General features: G+C 55.8%; 1 protein-coding gene across 2 annotated transcripts in view; it reads right to left on the bottom strand.

The window, feature by feature from the left end:
- Window positions 1-23,819, bottom strand: part of KATNB1 (katanin regulatory subunit B1) — a 36,640-nt gene that overhangs the window by 5,074 nt on the left and 7,747 nt on the right. For both annotated transcript variants that reach the window (XM_059905295.1, XM_059905296.1), the window contains exons 4-13: window positions 21,386-21,503; window positions 15,323-15,423; window positions 14,893-14,934; window positions 14,170-14,253; window positions 13,840-13,955; window positions 13,303-13,374; window positions 12,991-13,141; window positions 12,637-12,827; window positions 12,400-12,530; window positions 11,928-11,978 (exon numbers count right to left, since the gene is read on the bottom strand). In XM_059905295.1, coding sequence (XP_059761278.1) covers window positions 11,928-11,978; window positions 12,400-12,530; window positions 12,637-12,827; window positions 12,991-13,141; window positions 13,303-13,374; window positions 13,840-13,955; window positions 14,170-14,253; window positions 14,893-14,934; window positions 15,323-15,423; window positions 21,386-21,503 — 1,057 coding nt within the window. The remainder of the gene's footprint in view (window positions 1-11,927; window positions 11,979-12,399; window positions 12,531-12,636; window positions 12,828-12,990; window positions 13,142-13,302; window positions 13,375-13,839; window positions 13,956-14,169; window positions 14,254-14,892; window positions 14,935-15,322; window positions 15,424-21,385; window positions 21,504-23,819) is intronic.

Raw genomic sequence — 23,819 nt, 5'->3', positions numbered from 1 at the left:
CTCCCCCACACACACTTCTCCCGCACACACACCTTCTCGCCACATAGACACCTTCTCCCCCACACACCTTCTCCTCCCATAGACACCTTCTCCCCCACACACACCTTCTCACCCCATAGACAACTTCTCCTCTCACAGACACCTTTTCCCCGACACACACCTTCTCCCCACAAAGAAGCCTTCTCCCCAACAGACAACTTCTCCCCCCATTGACACCTTCTCCCCAACACACACCTTCTCCCCCCATAGATACCTTCTCCCCAACAGACAACTTCTCCCCCCATTGACACCTTCTCCCCAACACACACCTTCTCCCCCCATAGATACCTCCTCCCCCACACCCACCTTCTCCGCCCATAGACACCTTCTCCCCCACACACACCTTCTCCCCCCAAAGACACCTTCTTCCCCCCACACACCTTCTCCCCCACAGACACCTTCTCCCCCCATAGGCACCTTCTCCCTCACACACACCTTCTCCCCCCATAGACACCTTCTACCCCCATAGGCACCTTCTCCCTCACACACACCTTCTCCCCCCATAGACACCTTCTACCCCCTAAGACACCTCCACCACACACACCTGCCCACATAGACACCTTCTCCCCCACACACACCTTCTCCCCCCATAAACACCTTCTCTCCCTACACACACCTTCTCCCCCCATAAACACCTTCTCTCCCTACACACACCTTCTCCCACACCCTCACCTTCTCCCCCACATACACCTTCTCCCCCACACACACCTTCTCCCCCCATAGACACCTTCTCCCCCCATAGACACCTTCTTCCCCCATAGACACCTTCTTCCCCCACAGACACCTTCTCCCTCACACACACCTCTCCCCCCATACACATCTTCTCCCCCTTTAGACACCTTCTCCAGCACACACACTTCCCCACATAGACACCTTCTCCCCCACACACACCTTCTCCCCCCATAGACACCTTCTTCCCCCACAGACACCTTCTCCCCATATAAACACCTTCTTTCCCTACACACACCTTCTCCCACACCCTCACCTTCTCTCCCACATACACCTTTGCCCCGACACACACCTTCTCCCCCCCGTACACACCTTCTGCGCACACACACCTTCTCTCCCCATAGACACCTTTCCCCCCACCACACACCTTCTTCCCCACACGCACCTTCTCGCCCACACACACTTTCTCATCCACTCACACCTTCTCTCCCCAGACACCTTTTTCCCCACATACACCTTCTCCCACCACTTTCTCCCACACACAAACCTTCTCGCCCCAAAAACACTTTCTCCCCCACAGGCACCTTCTCCCCCCATAGACACCTTCTCGCCACACACACCTTCTCCCCCCATAGACACCCTCTCCCCCCATAGACACATTCTCCCCCACACATAACTTCTCCCCCTATTGACACCTGCTCCCCAACACACACCTTCTCCCCAACACACAGCTTCTCCCCCACACACACCTTCTCCACCCATAGACACCTTCTCCCCCCATAGACACCTTCTTCCACCATAGACACCTTCTTCCCCCATAGACACCTTCTCCCCCACACACACCTTCTACCCCCATAGACACCTTCTCCGCCCACACACACCTTCTCCCGCCATAGACACATTCTCCCCCCATAGACACCTTCTCGCCCACACACACCTTCTCCCCCAATAGACACCATCTTACCCACACACACCTTCTCTCCCCAGACACCTTTTTCCCCACATACACCTTATCCCCCCATAGACACCTTCTCCCCCACACACACCTTCTCACCCCATAGACAACTTCTCCTCTCACAGACACCTTTTCCCCGACACACACCTTCTCCCCCCATAGATACCTTCTCCCCAACAGACAACTTCTCCCCCCTTTGACACCTTCTCCCCAACACACACCTTCTCCCCCCATAGACACCTTCTTCCCCCCACACACCTTCTCCCCCATAGATACCTTCTCCCCCTACACACAACTTCTCTCCCCACACACACCTTTTCCCCCACACACACCTTCTCCCCGCACAGACACCTTCTTGCCATAGACACCTTCTCCCCCCATAGGCACCTTCTCCCTCACACACACCTTCTCCCCCCATAGACACCTTCTACCCCCTAAGACACCTTCTCCACCACACACACCTGCCCCCATAGACACCTTCTCCCCCACACACACCTTCTCCCCCCACAGACACCTCCTCCCCCCATAGACACCTTCTTCCCCACACACACCTTCTCCCCCCATAAACACCTTCTCTCCCTACACACACCTCCTCCCACACCCTCACCTTCTCCCCCCATAAACACCTTCTCTCCCTACACACACCTTCTCCCACACCCTCACCGTCTCCCCCACATACACCTTCTCCCCCACACACACCTCTCCCCCCATACACATCTTTTCCCCCTTTAGACACCTTCTCCAGCACACACACCTCCCCACATAGACACCTTCTCCCCCACACACACCTTCTCCCCCCATAGACACATTCTCCCCCCATAGACACCTTCTTCCCTCATAGACACCTTCTTCCCCACACACACCTTCTCCCCATATAAACACCTTCTTTCCCTACACACACCTTCTCCCACACCCTCACCTTCTCTCCCACATACACCTTTGCCCCCACACACACCTTCTCCCCCCCGTAGACACCATCTGCGCACACACACCTTCTCTCCCCATAGACACCTTTCCCCCCACCACACACCTTCTTCCCCACATGCACCTTCTCGCCCACACACACTTTCTCATTCACTCATACCTTCTCTCCCCAGACACCTTTTTCCCGACATACACCTTCTCCCACCACTTTCTCCCACACACAAACCTTCTCGCCCCAAAGACACTTTCTCCCTCACAGACACCTTCTCCCCCCATAGACAGCTTATCCCGCACAGACAACTTGTCCCCCACACACACCTTCTCCCCCCGTAGACAACTTCTCCTCTCACACACACCTTCTCCCCCATACACACCTTCTCCCCCACACACACCTTCTCCCCTACACACACCTTCTCCCTCCACTAGACACCTTCTTCCCCCCACACACCTTCTCCCCCATAGATACCTTCTCCCCCTACAGAAAACTTCTCTCCCCACACACACCTTTTCCCCCACACACACCTTCTCCCCCCATAGAAACCTCCCCAACAGACACCTTCTCCCCCCATAGACAAATTCTTCCCCCCACACACCTTCTCCCCGATAGATACCTTCTCCCCCTACACACAACTTCTCTCCCCACACACACCTTTTCCCCCACACACACCTTCTCCCCAACAGACACCTTCTCCCCGCATAGACACCTTGCTGCCATAGACACCTTCTCCCCCCATAGACACCTTCTTCCCACACACACCTTCTCCCCCATAGACACCTTTCCCCCACACACACCTTTTCCCCCCATAGACACCTTCTCCCCCACACATAACTTCTCCCCCCATTGACACCTTCTCCCCAACACACACCTTCTCCCCCCATAGACACCTCCTCCCTCACACACACCTTCTCACCCCATAGACACTTTCTCCCCCACACACACCTTCTCCCCCCATAGACAGCTTCTCCTCCACACACACCTTCTCTCCCCATAGAAACCTTCTCCCCACACACACCTTCTCCCCCCATAGACACCTTCTTCCCCACACACACTTCTCCTGCACACACACCTTCTCCCCGTGTAGACACTTTCTCCCCCAGACATACCTTCTCCTCCCTTAGACACCGTATCCCCACACACACTTTCTCCCCCCCTCACACCATCTCCCCCCATGGACAACTTCTCCTCTCACACACACCTTCTCCCCCACACACACTTTCTCCCCTACACACACCCTCTCCCCCGAGTAGACACCTTCTTCCCCGCACACTTCTCCCCCATAGATACCTTCTCCCCCTACAGACAACTTCTCTCCCCACACACACCTTTTCCCCCACACACACCTTCTCTCCCCATAGAAACCTTCTCCCCAACAGACACCTTCTCCCTGTATAGTCACCTTCTCCCCACACACACCGTCTCCCCCCATAGACACCTTCTCCCTCACACACACCTTCTCTCCCCTTAGACACCATCTCCACCCCACACACCTCTGCCCGTAGACACCTTCTCCTCCACACACACCTTCTCCCCCAACAGACACCTTCTCCCCCCATAGACAACTTCTCCCCCACACACACCTTCTCCCCTACACACACCTCCCCCGATAAACACCTTCTCCCGCACACACACTTTCTCCCCCCATAGACACCTTCTCCCGCACACACACCTTCTCCCCCCATAGACAAGTTCTCGTCTCACACAAAACTTCTCCCCCACACACACCTTCTCCCCTACACATACCTTCTCCCCCCATAGACACCTTCTCCTCCACAAACACCTTCTCCCCACATAGACACCTTCTTGCCCCAACACACCTTCTCCCCGATAGATAACTTCTCCCCCTACAGACAACTTCTCTCCCCACACACACCTTTTCCCCCACACACACCTTCTCCCCGCATAGACACCTTCTTCCCATAGACACCTTCTCCACCCATAGACACCTTCTCCCTCACACACCTTCTCCCCCCATAGACACCTTCTACCCCCCCACACACCTTCTCCACCACACACACCTCCCCCCATAGACATCTTCTCCCCCACATACACCTTCTCCCCCACACACACCTTCTCCCCCCATAGACACCTTCTCCCCCCATAGACACCTTCTTCCCCCATACACACCTTTTTCCTCACACACACCTCTCCCCCCATACACACCTTCTCCACCCTTAGACACCATCTCCAGCACACCCACCTCCTCACATAGACACCTTCTCCCCCACACACACCTTCTCCCCCGATAGACACCTTCTCCCCCCATAGACACCTTCTTCCCCAGTAGACACCTTCTCCCCCCATAGACACCTTCTCCCCCAATAGACACATTCTCCCCCCCATAAACACCTTCTCTCCCTACACACACCTTCTCCCACACCCTCACCTTCTCCCCCACATACACCTTCGCCCCCACACACACCTTCTCCCCCCCGTAGACACCTTCTTCCCACACACACCTTCTCTCCCCATAGACACCTTCTCCCCCACACACACCTTCTCCCCCCATAGAAACCTTCTCCCCCACACACACATTCTCCCCACAAAGACACATTCTCCCCCACACACACCTTCTACCCCCCACACACCTTCTCCCGTAGGCACACCTTTTCCCCCACACACACCTTCTCTCCCCATAGATATGGTTTCCCGCACACATACCTTCTCCCCCCCACACATCATCTCCCCCACATACACCTTCTCCCCTACACAGTCTCCCACAAACAAATCTTCTCGCCCCATAGACACCTTCTCCCTAACAAAGACCTTCTCCCCGCATACACCTTCTCCAGCACACACACCTCCCCACATAGACACCTTCTCCAGCACACACACTTCCCCACATAGACACCTTCTCCCCCACACACACCTTCTCCCCCCATAGACACCTTCTCCCCCCATAGACACCTTCTTCCCCCACAGACACCTTCTTCCCCACACACTTTCTCCTCATATAAACACCTTCTTTCCCTACACACACCTTCTCCCACACCCTCACCTTCTCTCCCACATACACCTTTGCCCCGACACACACCTTCTCCCCCCCGTAGACACCTTCTGCGCACACACACCTTCTCTCCCCATAGACACCTTTCCTCCCACCACACACCTTCTTCCCCACACGCATCTTCTCGCCCACACTTTCTCATCCACTCACACCTTCTCTCCCCAGACACCTTTTTCCCCACATACACCTTCTCCCACCACTTTCTCCCACACACAAACCTTCTTGCCCCAAAGACACTTTGTCCCCCACAGACACCTTCTCCCCCCATAGACTCCTTATCCCCCACAGACAACTTCTACCCCACACACACCTTCTCCCCCCATAGACAACTTCTCCTCTCACACACACCTTCTCTCCCCCACACAGCTTATCCCCTACACACACCTTCCCCCTCCAGTAGACACCTTCTTCCCCCCACACACCTTCTCCCCCTACAGAAAACTTCTCTCCCCACACACACCTTTTCCCCCACACACACCTTCTCCCCCCATAGAAACCTCCCCAACAGACACCTTCTCCCCCCATAGACACCTTCTACCCCCCACACACCTTCTCCCCGATAGATACCTTCTCCCCCTACACACAACTTCTTTCCCCACACACACCTTTTCCCCCACACACACCTTCTCCCCAACAGACATCTTCTCCCCGCATAGACACCTTCATCCCATAGACACCTTCTCCCCCCACAGACACCTTCTCCCCACATAGACACCTTCTTCCCCCATAGACACCTTCTCCCTCACACACACCTCTCCCCCCATACACACCTTCTCCCTCCATAGACAACTTCTCCTCTCACACACACTTTCTCCCCCACACACACCTTCTCCCCTACACATACCTTCTCCCCCCACAGACACCTTCTCCTCCACACACACCTTCTCCCCCCATAGACAACTTTTCCTCTCACACACACCTTCTCCCCCACACAAACCTTCTCCCCTACACATACCTTCTGCCCCCATAGACACCTTCTCCTCCACACACACCTTCTCCTCCCATAGACATCTTCTCCCCCACACACACATTCTCCTCCCATAGAAACCTTCTCCTCCACACACACCTTCTCCCCCCATAGACACCTTCTACCCCACACACACCTTCTCCCCCACACACCTTCTCCCCCGATAAACAGCTTTTCCCGCACACAGTTTCTCCCCCCATAGACACCTTCTCCCCCACACGCACCTTCTCCTCCACACACACCTTCTCCTCCCAAAGACAACTTCTCTTCTCACAAACACCTTCTCCCCCACACACACCTTCTCCCCTACACATACCTTCTCCCCCCATAGACACCTTCTCCTCCACACACACCTCCTCCCCCCAAAGACACGTTCTTGCCCCCACAAACCTTCTCCCCGATAGATACCTTCCCCTCCTACGGACAACTTCTCTCCCCACACACACCTTTTCCCCCACACACACCTTCTCCCCAACAGACACCTTCTCCCCGCATAGACACCTTCTTCCCATAGACACCTTCTCCCCCCATAGACACCTTCTCCCCCACACATAACTTTTCCCCCCATTGACACCTTCTCCCCAACACACACCTTCTCCCCCCATAGACACCTCCTCCCCCACACCCACCTTCTCCCCCCATAGACACTTTCTCCACCACACACACCTTCTCTCCCCATAGACACCTTCTCCCCCACACACACCTACTCCCCCCATAGAAACCTTCTCCCCCACACACACCTTCTCCCCCCATAGACACCTTGTACCCAACACACACATTCTCCCCACAAAGAAGCCTTCTCCCCCCCCACACCTTCTTCCCTACACACACCTTCTCCCCCGATAAACACCTTCTCCCGCACACACACATTTTCTCCCCCCACAGACACCTTCTCCCCCACACACACCTTCTCCCTCCATAGACAACTTCTCCTCGCACACACACCTTCTCCCCCCCACATACCTTCTCCCCCCACAGACACCTTCTCCTCCACACACACCTTCTCCCCCCATAGACAACTTCTCCTCTCACACACACCTTCTCCCGCACACAAACCTTCTCCCCTACACGTACCTTCTGCCCCCTTAGACACCTTCTCCTCCACACACACCTTTTCCCCCCATAGACACCTTCTCCCCCACACACACATTCTCCCCCCATAGAAACCTTCTCTTCCACACACACCTTCTCCCCCCAAAGACGCCTTCTCGCCCCCAAACCTTCTCCCCTACACACACCTTCCCCCCGATAAACACCTTCTCCCGCACACACACACTTTCTCCCCCCATAGTTACCATCTCCCGCACACACACCTTCTCCCCCCAGAGACAACTTCTCCTCTCACACACACCTTCTCCACCACACACACCTTCTCCCCTACACATACCTTCTTCCCCCATAGACACCTTCTCCTCCACACACACCTTCTCCCCCCATAGACACCTTCTCCCACATACACCTTCTCCCCCCATAGACACGTTCTCCCCCACACACACATTCTCCCCCCATAGAAACCTTCTCCCCCACACATACCTTCTCCCCCCATAGACACCTTCTACCCCACACACACCTCCTCCCCCCAAAGACCCCTTCTCCCCCCCCACACCTTCTCCCCTACACACACCTTCTCCCCCGATAAACACCTTCTCCCACACACACACTTTCTCCCCGCATAGACACCTTCTCCCACACACACACCTTCTCCTCCCATAGACAACTTCTCCTCTCACACACACCTTCTCCCCCACACACACCTTCTCCCCTACACATACCTTCTCCCCCCACAGACACCTTCTCCCTCACACACGCCTTCTCCCCCCATAAACACCTTCTTCCCCCCACACACCTTCTCCCCGATAGATACTTTCTCCCCCTACGGACAACTACTCTCTCCACACACACCTTTTCCCCCACACACACCTTCTCCCCAACAGACACCTTCTCCCCGCATAGACACCTTCTTCCCACATACACCTTCTCCCCCCATAGACACCTTCTCCCTCACACACACCTTCTCCCCCTATAAACACCTTCTAAACCCTTAGACACCTTCTCCACCACACACAACTCCCTCCATAGACACCTACTCCCCCACACACACCTTCTACCCCATAGACACCTTCTCCCCCACACACACCTTATCCCCCCCCCCATACACAGTCTCCCCCCCACACAGCATCTCGCCCACATACACCTTCTCGCCCACACACATCTTCTCCCCCCACAGACACCTTCTCACCCCATAGACACCTTCTCCTCTCACACACACGTTCTCCCCCACACACACCTTCTCCCCTACACATATCTTCTCCCCCCATAGACACCTTCACATCCACACACACCTTCTCCCCCCGTAGACACCTTCTTCCCCCCACAGACCTTCTCCCCGATACCTTCTCCCCCTACAGACAACTTCTCTCCCCACACACACCTTTTCCCCACACACACCTTCTCCCCAACAGACACCTTCTCCCCGCATAGACACCTTCTTCCCATAGACAACTTCTCCCTCACACCCACCTTCTCCCCCCATAGACACTTTCTTCCCCACACACACCTTCTTCCCCCATAGACACCTTCTTCCCCCATAAACACCTTCTCCCTCACACACACCTCTCCCCCCATACACACCTTCTCCTCCCTTAGACACCTTCTCCAGCACACACACCTCCCCATATAGACACCTTCTCCCCCACACACACCTTCCCCCCCATAGACACCTTCTCCCCCCATAGATATTTTCTGCACCCACACACACCTTCTCCCCCCATATACACCTTCTCCCCCCACAAACACCTTCTCCCACACACACACCTTCTCCCCCCATAGACACCTTCTCCCCCACACACACCTTCTCCTCCCATAGACAACTTCTCCTCTCACAAACACCTTCTCCCCCACACACACCTTCTCCCCTACACATACCTTCTCCCCCCATAGACACCTTCTTGCCCCCACACACCTTCTCCCCGATAGATACCTTCTCCCCCTACGGACAACTTCTCTCCCCACACACACCTTTTCCCCCACACACACCTTCTCCCCAACAGACACCTTCTCCCCGCATAGACACCTTCTCTCCCCATAGACACCTTCTCCCCCACACACACCTTCTCCCCCCATAGACACCTTCTCCCCCCATAGACACCTTCTCCCCCCATAGACACTTTCTCCCCCAATAGACACATTCTTCCCCCATAAACACCTTCTCTCCCTACACTCACCTTCTCCCACACCCTCACCTCCTACCCCACCTACACCTTCTACCCCACACACACCTTCTCCCCCCATACACACCTTCTCCCACCCACACACCATCTCCCCTACATACACCTTCTTCCCTACACACACCGTCTCCCACAAAAATTTTTCCCCCATAGACACCTTCTCCCCACCACAGATCTTCTCCCCCCATAGACACCTTCTCCCCCACACACACCTTCTCCCCCCATAGAAACCTTCTCCCCAACAGATACCTTCTCCCTGTATAGTCACCTTCTCCCCACACACACTTCTCCTGCACACACACCTTCTCCCTGCGTAGACACTTTCTCCCCCAGACATACTTTCTCCTCCCTTAGATACCGTATCCCCACACACACTTTCTCCCGCACACACACCTTCATCCCACACATACCTTCTCTCCTACACACACCTTCTCTTCTACACACAGCTTCTCCCCCCATAGACAACTTCTCCCCCACACCCACCTTCTCCCCCCATAGACACTTTCTCCACCACACACACCTTCTTCCCCCATAGACACATTCTCCCCCACACACACATTATCCCCCCATAGACACCTTCTCCCCCGCACACACCTTCTCCCCCCATAGACACCTAGTACCCAACACACACCTTCTCCCCACAAAGAAGCCTTCTCCCCCCCCACACCTTCTTCCCTACACACACCTTCTCCCCCGATAAACACCTTCTCCCGCACACACACACTCTCTCCACCCATAGATACCTTCTCCCCCACACACACCTTCTCCCTCCATAGACAACTTCTCCTCTCACAGACACTTTCTCCCCCACACACACCTACTCCCCTACACATACCTTCTCCCCCCACAGACACCTTCTCCTCCACACACACCTACTCCCCTACACATACCTTCTCCCCCCACAGACACCTTCTCCTCCACATACACCTTCTCCCCCCATAGACAACTTCTCCTCTCACACACACCTTCTCCCCCACACAAACCTTCTCTCCTACACATACCTTCTGCCCCCATAGACACCTTCTCCTCCACACACACCTTCTCCCCTCATAGACACCTTCTCCCCCCATAGACACCTTTTCACCCACACACACCTTATCCCCCCATAGACACCTTCTCCTCCCACACAGAGCTTCTCCCCACACACACCTTCTCCCCCCATAGACACCTTTTCTCCCACACACACCTTCTTCCCCCACAGACACCTTCTCCTCCCACACACAGCTTCTCCCCACACACACCTCCCCCCATAGACACCTTCTCCCCCCATAGACACCTTCTCCTCCCACACACAGCTTCTCCCCACACACACCTCCCCTCCCCACACACCTCCCCCCCCATAGACACCTTCTCCCCCCATAAACATCTTTTCCCCCACACACACCTTCTCCCCCCATACACACCTTCTCCCCCACACACACCTTCTCCCCCCATAGACACCTTCTCCCACCTCAGACACCTTCTCTCACCTCAGACACCTTCTCCCCCCACACACACCTTCTCCCCCCATTGATACCTTCTCCCCAACACACACCTTCTCCCCCCATAGACACCTTCTCCCACATACACCTTCTCCCCCCATAGACACGTTCTCCCCCACACACACTTCTCCCGCACATACACCTTGTCTCTCATAGACACCTTCTCCCGCACACACACTTTCTCCCCCCATAGACAGCTTGTCCCCCACACACACCTTCTCCCCCCATAGACACCTTCTCCCCCCCACACACCTTCTCGCCTACGCACACTTTCTCCCCCCATAAACACCTTCTCCCGCACACACACCTTCTCCCCCCATAGACACCTTCTCCCCCACACACACCTTCTCTCCCACACACACCTTCTCCCACACACACACCTTCTCCCCTACACGGAGTCTCTCACCACTCCTGGCTCCTTCCTCCCCTGTGGCTGTCTACCATTCGCCTTCCTCACTGGGTGTTGGCTGCTGACGGGGGCAGCTACCTGCCTTTTCAGACTCAATAACCAGGGTTTGACACAGGGCCTGGCACACAGCTGGTGGTTTTGGGCGAGAGGACGGAAAAGATCCAGTGGGGGAGAGGCTGGAAAATGTGCTGTGGCGGGGAGGAGTAGGGAATTGGGGTCCCTGGGAGGCCAGGCTCTGCCCCCCGACTCACCATCCTCTGGGGGTGCTGGGAAGGGCTCACTTCTTCGTGGTGGTGTCCGACCTGCAGAGGAAAAGGGGGCTGGGGACTCATGTGGGTCAGCCCAGGGCTGCTGTCTGAGCCCTCAGGGCCCGGCCGGCCGGGGACCCTGGGCCCGTCAGGATGCGGCAGATGCAAGGTGGTTCCCGGGCGCGCGCACAGCTGCAGACTGTGACCCGTTCCCGGGCCCCGAACCCTCAGGCTTGCCCCTTCCCTGCCCCTTGCCCCGCTGGGCCTTCCTTTGCTCAGGGCAGGCCGAGCACTGAGCGGCTGCTGGGTCTCTGCTGGGGCCTAGAGGACCTGGGAACAGAGCCCGGGCCCAGACATGGGTTAGGAATTAAGCTAAGGGAGTGCAGCAACATGGACGCCGTCCGCAGAAAGGACCATCTGCCTCCCTTTCACAGAGGGGAACGCTGGGGCTCGGAGGGGAGGGCCCAGGCCTCACTGATGCTGTTCTTGGGCTGGAAGATCTCGCTGTAGTCCTCGGCGTTCTGGATCTCCGCCCGAGACTCCCGCTCATCCCGGTCATCCTCGCTGCTGGGGCTGCGGCGCTCGCTCTCTGAGTTCTGCTTCACCCTGGGGAGCAGGCCGGGCAGAAAGGAGGCGGGGGCCCCGGTGAGGCAGGGGCTGCGGACCCGCCTCCTGCGCCCCCCAGTGCCCTCCGTGGCCCCGAGCACCCCACCTCTGAGGCTCGCTGCCGGTGGCGCTGGGCCGCTCGTAGATGCGCCGAAGCGGGGCGCTGGGGTGGGGCAGCTGCTGCGCCGGGGGCCGGCTGTCCTGCATGGGGTCCGGGGCTACCGTGCCCGTCCTGGTGACCCGCGTCAGGTCCACCACGTAAGAGGAGACGCTGCTCTGGGAGAAGGCCACGCCTATCTGCGGGAAGCGGCAGAGCTGGGGCGGGACCCTTCGCGGTGGTGCTGGGGGACAGGGTTGGGGGGGCAGGACCTCCCCGGGGCCGGGTGGGAGTTGGGGGCCTGAGGGGGAGGCAGGCAGGCGGCCCAGCGGAAGGGTGCACGGTGGGCGGTGGCTCTCTCACCAGCTGGTCATTGCAGATGGCCAGGTCGGCCACCTTGCCCCAGTTGACGAGGACCACGTCAAAGCAGCGCTCGGGCTCCCAGCCGTAGACGCGCAGTGAGTCCTGGCAGCCACTATACAGGCAGCAGCCATCGGGGTTGAAGAGGACGCTCCTGGGCCAGGCGAGAGTGGGCCGTGGGTCAGGAGACACCGGAGAGGCTGCGGGGAGCCCAGGATGGGAGGGAGCGGAAGCGGAGATGGGAAAGGTCCACCTGCAGCCACACCCCACTGCCTGGGAGGAGGGCCCTGGCCCACTGCCCAGCCGCCCGCCTACCTGACAGGCCCTGGCTCCCCTTCGATACAGCTCACCACCTGGAATTTCTCCAGATCCCAGAAACGGATGGTCCTGCAAAGGAAGCCAGGCTGTGCTGGGAAGCCGGTGCCACGTGTTGGCCTCCACACAGGCCAGTGGCCGGGGGCGCCCACTTCTCTCCAGACACCTGCCGCCCCAGGTCACGGCCATTCAGAGCAATGCCTGGGGCCAGGGGCTGGCTCTGCACAGGGAGCGGGAGGGGACTCGGCACCTGGGAGGTGAATATGGGCCTTGGATCCAGACACGCAATCAAGTCCCAGGACACTGGGGCCGGATCCAGACATATCATGAAGTCCCAGGACACTGGGGCCAGGGAACCAGAGTTGGGAGAGAGATGTGACCCGGGTCCCATCCCAGCTTGGCTGGCAGTTAATTCAGTCTACCTGGGACCATATGACACCCTGGGACAGAGAGACAGACTGGGGACAGATATACACCAGAGGACAGAGATGTGAGGGACAGCAGTCATGGGCGACGAGCCCTGCTCCTCCTCCTCACCTGTCAGAGCTGCCAGAAGCCAGGAGGTACTCATTGGGGTGAAACTCCACCACGTTGACAGGCCCCGTGTGGCCAGGGAACTCGGACATCATCTTGCCAGCAGTCAGATCCCAGAGCTGGGGCAGAGCAGGGTGGAGGTCAGGGCCAGCCTGGCCCTCAGCTGCCCGCTCGCCCTCCAATCCAGCCCAAGCTCTTTATCCACGAACCTCCTCCCACTCTGGACAGGCTCGGGATGTGCGAGCCTGATCAGGAGGGAGGCGAGGACCCAGCCTCAGTGTGATCAGCAGACCCCAGTCCCCAGCCCTGGGCCCAGGTCAGGCTGGGAGCTACCTTCACCGTGTGGTCATCTGCGGCCGATGCCAACCACTTCCCGTCGGGGCTGAACCGGAGACACCGCACGGCCTGGCTGTGCCCCTGAGGGGAGGACAGAGCATGAGCACCCGAGGGGCCTGGGCCCAGTGGCCTTCTCTCCCCACCACCCACTCCTCCCTGCCCTCCAGAAGCAGTGCTTCCTGGGAGCAGGCGAGGAGGGGACTGCCAGCCACGTGCGGGAGATGTCACAGAGGGACACTTCTCCACGTGCGCTCATGGACTCCCAGTCCTGCAGGACGCTCCAGGAAATCAACACTGCGTGGTCTTATAGTTTGGGAAGCAATGTGTCTTGTGTCTCTTTTTGGAGAGTTAAATGCCTCCTCTTAATGTCAAAGGGTCTAGAAACCTCCAAAAATAATTATTAAACCCAGTCCTTCCAAACTCATATGAACAGAAACCCCCTTCACTTAATGACACCTGTTAGCAGCCTACAAACCGTGGAGCACAGTTTGGTAAACACAGCTCTGCGGGGAGTCACGGAAAACCGGGGGCCCAGGTGGACCACCCACCGCACTCCTGCTCTGCTCCAGATGCATGTTTCTCATCTGGACTCTTGTTTCTCACGTTCTCACCCAGGTTAGACAACAGTCCCCTCCAGCCCCTGCCAGGGTCTGGGCACCGCCCCATGCTCCGCGCCTGCAAGGTGCTTGTGGAATGATGGACAGAGGGTGCCTTGCTTACCCTGTATCGGAAGACACAGCCTTTCCTCCTGATGTCCCAGAGCTGTGAGGAGAGGAGCAGAGGGGGGCAGGGTCAGGACAGGTCACAACCAAGGTGGGCTGGGCTGGGGAGGCCTAGCCAAGCTCAGTCCTGGAGCCTGGGTCAGAGGGCAACATGTGGCCATGAGCAGAGAGGGGCTCTGGGCACCTCCAGGTCATTACACCCCCAAGTGACAGGGGTCTGGAAACCGCTCACTAAAGCTGGGCATCCCGAGCAGAAATGTCTGGCAAACGCTTCCACATCCCTGCCCTGGGAGGGCATGGATGCTGCCACACAGGGGGAAGATGTCCCCCAAAGAGCCGAAGCCCACCCCCCACCCCAGATGGGACACACCGTCCCGGTCCCGCTGCTTGGCCCGGCGGGAGAGCCAGGGTGCAGAGTGGTGGCTCACCTTGATGTTCGTGTCCTGGGAACCCGAGGCCACAAACTCGCCATACGGGTGGAAATCCAGGCTGCAGATGTTGGCTTTGTGTCCCATAAGTGTGCGAAGGACTAACAAGGAAGAGAGCAGAGACAATGGCGTGAGAGGCAAACAGGATGGCTGGTGGAGCGAGGGCCGTTGTGTTCGTTTGTGTGTGTGCTTTCATACTGACTGCACAGAAAAACACAACAGTAGCACAGACTTTCAAAACAGGGAGGAAAACCAACCAGAGTCCTACCACCCTAACAACTAACTTTCCTATTTTCCTCTCAAGAGATGCCAGCCATTTCTGCCATTACCCGAGCCCTCAGAAAACTCCCTACAAGCTCCCCACAGCTTGCACCTCTGGGCTTGTCCCAGCATGCTCTCATGAGAGTGAAGCCCCAGAGTCGGCAGAGCCAGGTAACTACAGCACTTGGTTCAGGCCCTGTGGGTGTGGACATGGAGCTTACGGTCTGCCAGGCATCCCACCATACCCAAGACGGTGCAAGGAGAGAGATGCAGGAGAGGTCCAAGCTGGGGGAGAAGCTGCTAGGTTGAAAAGAGAAATCCAGGGGGGCTTTTTGGAGGAGGTGGTCGTCGAGCAGGATGTTAGTGGGTGGCAGATGAGGGAGGCTGCAGGCAAACCTTGTGTTTCTGTCCCAGAGTGTTCTCTGGTACCACTCAAGTTTGCCTCTTCTCTCTGGCCTCATGTGTCTTGCTTTTTATAAGATTTATAATTCCGCTGTTTGAATGAAACTGATCACCCCAGGAGTGCTGGTGCCAAGGGGTGTGGCAGTCCAGCCGTCCTTAGGTTTGCGCCAAGGTGAAACAGGCTGCCTTGTGAGGTGGTGAGCTCTCTGTTGGAGGAGGTGTTCAAGCAGACCCCAGATGTAATGCTTTAAGGACAAGATTCAACCACACCAAAACCTGAGCAGCTGCCCTCCTCACTCTCTGTAGTTGTCTCGGGGGCTCAGCATTGCCTTGCTGGCCAAGGGGGCTTCGGGCACATGCTGCCCAGTCCATGCCCTGGAGGGAGGAGACTCGTCTGGCTCCTGCCCCAGTCCACACCACCACCGCCAGCCCACCTGCTTTGCATCCCACAAGCCAGGCTTCCAAAATCCTGGCCCACCCTGAGAGGGTGTGGCAGGTTCACATTCGTGAAGCATGCCTTCCTGTGGGATCCTGGGCTGACCCACCCTCGCCCTCTGGCTGCTCTGCGGAAAGCAGGCAGGAACACATTCTTCTGGCGTGATTTCTGCCCTTGGTCTTCTGTCCCAGGAGGGCTCTCGGCAGGCCTCCTGAGGCTGGACTTGGTCGCAGGATCCAGGAGCTGCAGAGTGGAGGGGTCTCTGGGGTCTGTCTGCCTCACATGGGAATCTCTAAGCCCTTCCAGCCGAGTAGCTGAACCCTCCAGTGATGGGCAACTGATGTGACAGTAAGGCAGCCCTTTAAGAACCCCTTCCTGCATGTGGGGTGCCAGTTTGCCTCTGTATCATTTCCATTCACACTGTGGTGGGTTGGGCGTGGAGGTGGGCCTGAGGTCTTAGCTCTTCCTGCCGAGGATGCTAAGGGCAAGTTTCTCTTCCATCGCTGAACCCCCCGCAAATGGCAGGGCGGACAACACTGGGATGGGAGTCTTGACACCAGGATTGAAGTCCCAGGTTCCGCCACCCCCAGCCACAGAGTCTTTATCAAGTTCAGGGCCCTCCCTGAGCCTCAGTTTGTCCATCTGTCAAATAAGGAGACAGTGCCAACCTGGCTTTGCATCAGAACCACCTAGAAGCTTATGAAAGCCAGAGTCTGGGCCCATCCCACCACTGAGTCAGGCTCTCCGGGAGTGGGGTCTGGGCTGCGTAACAGGCTCCTTGTAGAGCAGCCAGCTCTGGGAGTCCAGGGCTCAGGAATTCCAGAGGTCTTCAGTTTCCATTCTTTGCCCACCTCAAGAAATTCCTCACATTCCCTTATGCATGAAAGTCATGGCTGAGAAATCACGGCCCTTGGCTTCTCTTTTTCCCTTGCTCCTCAGTGAATGGTGAATGGCTGGTGCCCTCCACTGGGATCTGGGTCCAGGCAGAGGCTTCCCAGGAAATGAACCGCCTTCTGCCCGAGCCTTTCTGCTTTCTCAGCTGGAGCCCAGCCAGCTCAGGCTTGCTCCTCCCTGGCCCCTTGTCCAGCGATGCCCCCGCACTGTGGGTCCTGTGTGTGGCCAGGCAGTGGGACCGTGTGCTGAGATACAAAGCATGCAGCCCCTCTTCATTATCTAAGAGGGCCTGGGGCTCTGTCTGTTTGTTTGTTTATTTATTTATGGCTGCGACAGGTCTTAGTCACAGCACGCAGGCTCTCTAGCTGTGGCACGTGGGCTCCAGAGTGTGCGGGCTCAGAAGTTGCGTGCACAGGCTTAGTTGTCCCGCGGCATGTGGGATCTTAGTTCCCCGACCAGAGACTGATCCCATGTCCCCTGCATTGGAAGGCGGATTCTTTTTTTTTTTTTTTTTAAAGGAATTCCTTTATTTTTATTTTTTATTTTTTTATTTATTTATTTTTGGCTGTGTTGGGTCTTCGTTTCTGTACGAGGGCTTTCTCTAGTTGCGGCAAGTGGGGGCCACTCTTCATCGCGGTGCACGGGCCTCTCACTATCGCGGCCTCTCTTGTTGTGGAGCACAGGCTCCAGACGCACAGGCTCAGTAGTTGTGGCCCACGGGCCTAGTTGCTCCGCGGCATGTGGGATCTTCCCAGACCAGGGCTCAAACCCGTGTCCCCTGCATTGGCAGACAGATTCTCAACCACTGCGCCAAACAGGGAAGCCCTGGAAGGCGGATTCTTAACCACTGGACCACCAGGGAAGTCCCGGGGTTCTGTCTTTCTTAAACAGCCCGTCACTGCGTGGGCAGGCATCACCCAAGAGGCTCGGGTTGAGGTCATTTCTTGAGGATCACCTATACAAGAGCAGAATGAACCCAGCCACCAGGCATGCGTGGCCAATGGCCACCATCCTGCAGCAGAGGTAGAGCAAGCACCAGAGTAGAGGCCTGGAATGACCTTCAAGTCTCAGCCAGGCAAGGGGGACATCTCTTCTGGAAGAGGCAGACTCGGCAAAATCCATGTCATCCTTTCCTCTCCTGTCCTTCAGGTAGGGGATGGCCTCCCACCTGGCATGCTGGAAGGTCCAGACTAGAGGTTGGCAAAAAGCAGGGAGCAAACAGGTTTTACTTGGACCTTTGAGTGTCAGCCTGCAGAGTGTTCTGAAAAATATGTTTTTGGTTTTATTTTAAATTAATTAATTAATTTTTGGCTGCGTTGGGTCTTCGCTGCTTCATGCGGGCTTTCTCTAGTTGCGGCAAGCGGGGGCTGCTCTGTTGCGGTGCACGGGCTTCTCATTGCAGTGGCTTCTCTTGTTGCGGAGCACGGGCTCTAGAGCGCAGGCTCAGTAGTTGTGGCACACAGGCTTAGTTGCTCTGCGGCATGTGGGATCTTCCTGGACCAGGGCTCAAACTTGTGTCCCCTGCACTGGCAGGCAGATTCTTTTTTTTTTTTTTTAACATATTTCCATACATATTTCCATACAAATACAAATATAAGATTTTTAGAAATTTCATGTAATGTCTGAAACATTTATATTAACATATTTCCATACAAATAACCCAATGAAAGTTTAGTATTAGTTGTTTTGTTTGTTTTTTTTATACTGCAGGTTCTTATTAGGCATCAATTTTATACACATCAGTGTATACATGTCAATCCCAATCGCCCAGTTCAGCACACCACCATCCCCACCTCACTGCAGTTTTCCCCCCTTGGTGCCCATATGTCCATTCTCTACATCTGTGTCTCAACTTCTTCCCAGGCAGGCGGATTCTTAACCACTGCGCCACCAGGGAAGCCCTTGAAAAATATGTTGAATTAGCTGTCAACCTTCAGAAATGGGTGGATTCCACATAAATGTCCAGATTCCCAGCTTCACTTGAAAAATCTGTACAGCTGGCAACACTGCGCCCACACTGCCGTGTGGCAACAGCCACCAAGGCTGAGAGGCAGCCCCCTTTCCGGGGAAGGCGGGACTCCCCACTTGGCCCAGAACTGAGGGCACAAGTTTATAGACCAAAAGACCCCAGTGAGGATCCAGCATAGGGATGAGAATAGGCTCACTAAGGCCTATTCTGTGAAACCTGAGGACACTGGGACGAAGATCCTACAAACCTGTAAAGAGAGAGAGGCAGAAGGAGGAAAGACGCAGGTCCCATGAGAGGGATCTGGAATGAGACAGCACTGACTTCCCCACAGCAACCCTGGAACCTAAAAGGCAACGGAGCTGCACCTTCACAATTCGGAGGGAAAAGTATTCCCAAACTAGAATTCTATACTCAAACTCTTAAAAATAAAAGGGGGGTGGTTTTAGAATAAAGTAATTTTCAGGGACTTTCCTGGTAGCGCAGTGGTTAAGAATCCGCCTGCCAATGCAGGGGACATGGGTTTGAGCCCTGGTCCGGGAAGATCCCACATGCCACGGAGCAACTAAGCCCGTGCGTCACAACTACTGAGCCTGCGCTCTAGAGCCCGCGAGCCACAACTACTGAGCCCACATGCCACAACTACTAAAGCCCACGCGCTACAGCCACTGAAGTCCACGTGCCTGCAGCCTATGCTCTGCAACAAGAGAAGCCACTGCAAATAGAAGCCCGTGCACCGCAACGAAGAGTAGCCCTCACTCGCTGCAACTAGAGAAAGCCCACACGCCACAACGAAGACCCAACGCAGCCAAAAATAAAATAAATAAATAAATTTATTAAAAAAAAAGAATAAAGTCATTTTCAGCCTCTAAAACTGTGCTTGCCGCGTACCCTTTCACAGTAAGCTATGAAAGAGTGTGCCACATCTAAAAGAGGGGGGGAAACAAGAAAAGTGACAACGTGGGATCCGGTGTGGCAGAGTCAGAGAGAGTTCCCCGGGGAGGAGACAAGGGCCCCAGGATGGCAGCTGGGCTGCAGGCCTGGGAGCTCCCCGGCCACTAGGACTTGGGGACAGAGGCTCTGGGAAGAGATACTTCAATGATGGGATGTGTTTGGGGGTAAACTCAAGGAGAAGCCTTCCTCTTCTGGCAGAGAAGTTGGGGCTGGATTAGTAACAAAGACACAGAAAACATGCAGATGAAAAAAAGAACAACTATTAATTCCAAGGAAACAAAGTTATCAGAAGAAAAGAAATACATACAATCAGCTCTGAATAATATCTATAGGTCCTGATAATATAAACACTGAGTATTTAAAAGGTGATTCAGGGAGGATGGGGGGAAATGTTGTGAGTGACAGAGCCGGGGTAGCAACGAGAGAGCTCAATTCTCCTTTTCTGTAGGAGGAAGGCACAGCTAATGTATGAAGTGTTTTTAAAAAGGAAAGAAACTGCAGTATATCCACATTGTTTGGAAAAGCGGAGGCGATTAGCACTCACCAGGTGAAAGGACAGAAGGCTGAGGCCCCTGGAGTGGGCCGGAGTGGGGCAAGGTTTCCTCTTTCCATTGTGACCATTTGTAAACTACCAGCATTTGACTTTTTAGACTATGCATAACTTCTATAAAGATGAAAACTAAATTAAAACAAACAAAGCACAAGGAAACAGAAAGTCTGGCCGCCCAGGCCCCATTCCTGCAGGCAACAGTTAGCTGGAGCTGAGTGGGGACCCTCGGGAGTGGGGCACACACCCCAGTTCTCCGCACACAGCCCCCTCACTCATTTACGAGTCCTGCGTGGTCCCTGGTGGCACTTGATGTCATTCCAGGTTCTGAATCCACAGACACCCACCCACTCATGCACACATTTGTCCATCATTCAGACATTTACAGAATGCCCCCTTAGTGGCAGCACTCAGACAGCAATGCACGTCACTGCTGCCAGGTCAACAGGGGTGGGGGGTCACCACACTGTCCGGTCAGTGCCCCAGGAGAAAAGCACCAAACCTAGTCAGGACAGGCTTCCTGGAGGAAGCGGCTGGACAGCAAAGCCGAGGACAAGCACGACTGCAGGTGTGCGTGTGGGGAAGGCAAGTGCGGACACCTACTTTTGGCAGCTTCCAGGTCCCAGACGCGGATGGAGCCCGACTGGGAACCGGCCACAATGAGCTCCTCAGGGGTGTTGAGACGTACGCTCTCCACTGGGGACGTGTGACCCGTCAGGCTCTGCGAAGAGAGGGTGGCAGCTTCAGCACTCTGCGCGAACAGACCCCCAGCTATGGCCCTAAAATCTGGGAGGCACCTCAAGCAGGGATGCTGTGCTAGACCGAGCCACCCCCACGCCTCTCGGCTCCCAGGGCTAAAAGTGGGCCAGACCCCAGTCGTGCTCCTGGCATGAACATCACCTGCAGAAGTGGCCCTGGGCCCCTCGGAGGGGGGCAGCTGACCTTTTAGTCCCAAGTCCAAAGCATCGCCCACCTGGGCTGTGCTCCCATCTCCACTCTCCGCCCGGCCCAGCCCTCAGGAGGGGAAACCACAGCAGAACTGAGGCCTGGCTCGTCAGCGGCACACACCTCGCCCCTCTGGAACGCGCGGATCCCCAGGGGCGGCCCCCTCTGGAGGACCCAGCCACGTTCTCAAGCAGGGGCTCTGGAACCCAGGGGACCTGGGAGTGACTCTGCTGGGAGACACAGAGGCTCCCCCCAATTCAGACCAGGCCAGAGCTGGGCAGGGCTGAGCCCAGGGATGGGGGTGGGAGGTGCTGGCACTTCCAGCTTTCTGGAGAGGAGGCTGGAATCTGAAATCCGTGGTGTCTGTCACTCCCCGTACAGCACTGGCCACCGAATGCCCAGTGGTGATGCCATCAGCGTTTGCTAAGACCATGTTCCCATGGGAACTGGGGACAGTAGGGGAAAACTGCTCCTCAGCAGAACTACCCAAAGGCCAGACAGTTACAAGCAGCTTGCCCGACTCCCCAGTATCACCAGCAGGAGTATAAATGGGTAGAAACTCTATGGAGGGCAATTAGGCAAAAATCTATCCACAATTAGAAACGCACATTCCCTGCACACCAGGCACTCCACCTTGGGGCTTACCCCACACACACTCAAACACGTGAAACAACACAGACCCAAGGTCATTCTTTGCCGTGAATCTGACAACAGACTGGAAACAATATATATGCCCATCACAGGAAACTGTTTAGATAAGCTGAGGCCACCCATGCAATGGAATAGCATTCAGCTACAAGGATGAACGAGGCACCCTCTGAATATGAGAAAGACTAATCTCCATGATGCTCTCAGGTGAGAAAAGGTGGAGGACAGTATATGTCGCTCGATAGCATTTGTGCAAACTAAGAAGGGGAAGGGGACCAGGCATACACATTTGCTTGCAAATGTATAAAACAATCCCGGAAGGACACAGAGGCATCGGGAGCCGCGGTTGTCTCCAGGGAGGGATGTGTGGGTCAGGGAGCTATACAAGTTCACTCACAGTCAAAAACACACAGAAATGCAAAGACTGCCTGCAGAGGTGGTAGCGTGTGTATACACCTGAGGTGAGAAAGAACCTGGTGAGTCTGAGGCACTGAGAGGCCTGCTCTGTGGCAAGTGAGGGGATGAGGCCTGCTGGGGGCCTGTGAGCTACACCTGGTGTAAGCGGCTTAGTCTAGAGGCCAGACCCCACGCTGTCCACTGTGCTGTTCTGAGGGCGAGAGCATGGAGGTCACTTCATGTCCATTTTTTGTCAGCCTGTGTTGATTCTTTTTCAACTGGTGTATGTTACTTTGGCATTTCAGAGAGGGGAAACACATTTGAACTCCCAAAGCAAAGTGAAGCAAAACACTTTCAGTTCTGTCCTTAACCTTGGCCGTGGTTCGGGTCAGATCTCAACTGTCCGCTGCACCTCACAAGAACACTAAGCTGATTAAGTTTCTACTACTAAATATCACCTCCCGGGATTTCCCTGGTGGCGCAGTGGATAAGACTCTGCACTCCCAATGCAGGGTGCCGGGGTTCGATCCCTGGTCGGGGAACTAGATCCCACATGCATGCCACAACTAAGGAGCCCGCGTGCCACCACTAAGGAGCTGCAACTAAGGAGCCCGCGTGCCGCAACGAAGGAGCCTGCAAGCTGCAACTACGAAGCCCGACTGCTGCAGCTAAGACCCCGTGCAACCAAATAAATAAATAAATAAATAAATAAATATCACCTCCCGCCACTTTTTATCTTTATCTTTACTTGGCCAAGAGTCAAAAGACTGATACTGCCCTGTGCTGCAACGTTGTGGCGGGAGAGGGCAGGCTTCTGTGCTGCCGGTGAGAATGTAAATTGATTTCCAGAGGACAGTTTGGCAATATGTTTTGAAAGCTTTTTAAAACATGCCACAGGGGGCTTCCCTGGTGGCGCAGTGGTTGAGAGTCCGCCTGCCAGTGCAGGGGACGGGGGTTCGAACCCTGGTCCGGGAGGATCCCACATGCCGCAGAGCAACTAAGCCCGTGTGCCACGACTGCTGAGCCTGCACTCTGGGGCCCACGTGCC

The sequence above is a fragment of the Balaenoptera ricei genome, chromosome 19 (assembly GCF_028023285.1).
Source record: "Balaenoptera ricei isolate mBalRic1 chromosome 19, mBalRic1.hap2, whole genome shotgun sequence".
NCBI classification, from domain to species: Eukaryota; Metazoa; Chordata; class Mammalia; order Artiodactyla; family Balaenopteridae; genus Balaenoptera; species Balaenoptera ricei.
This window is presented reverse-complemented; position numbering and strand designations above follow the sequence as displayed.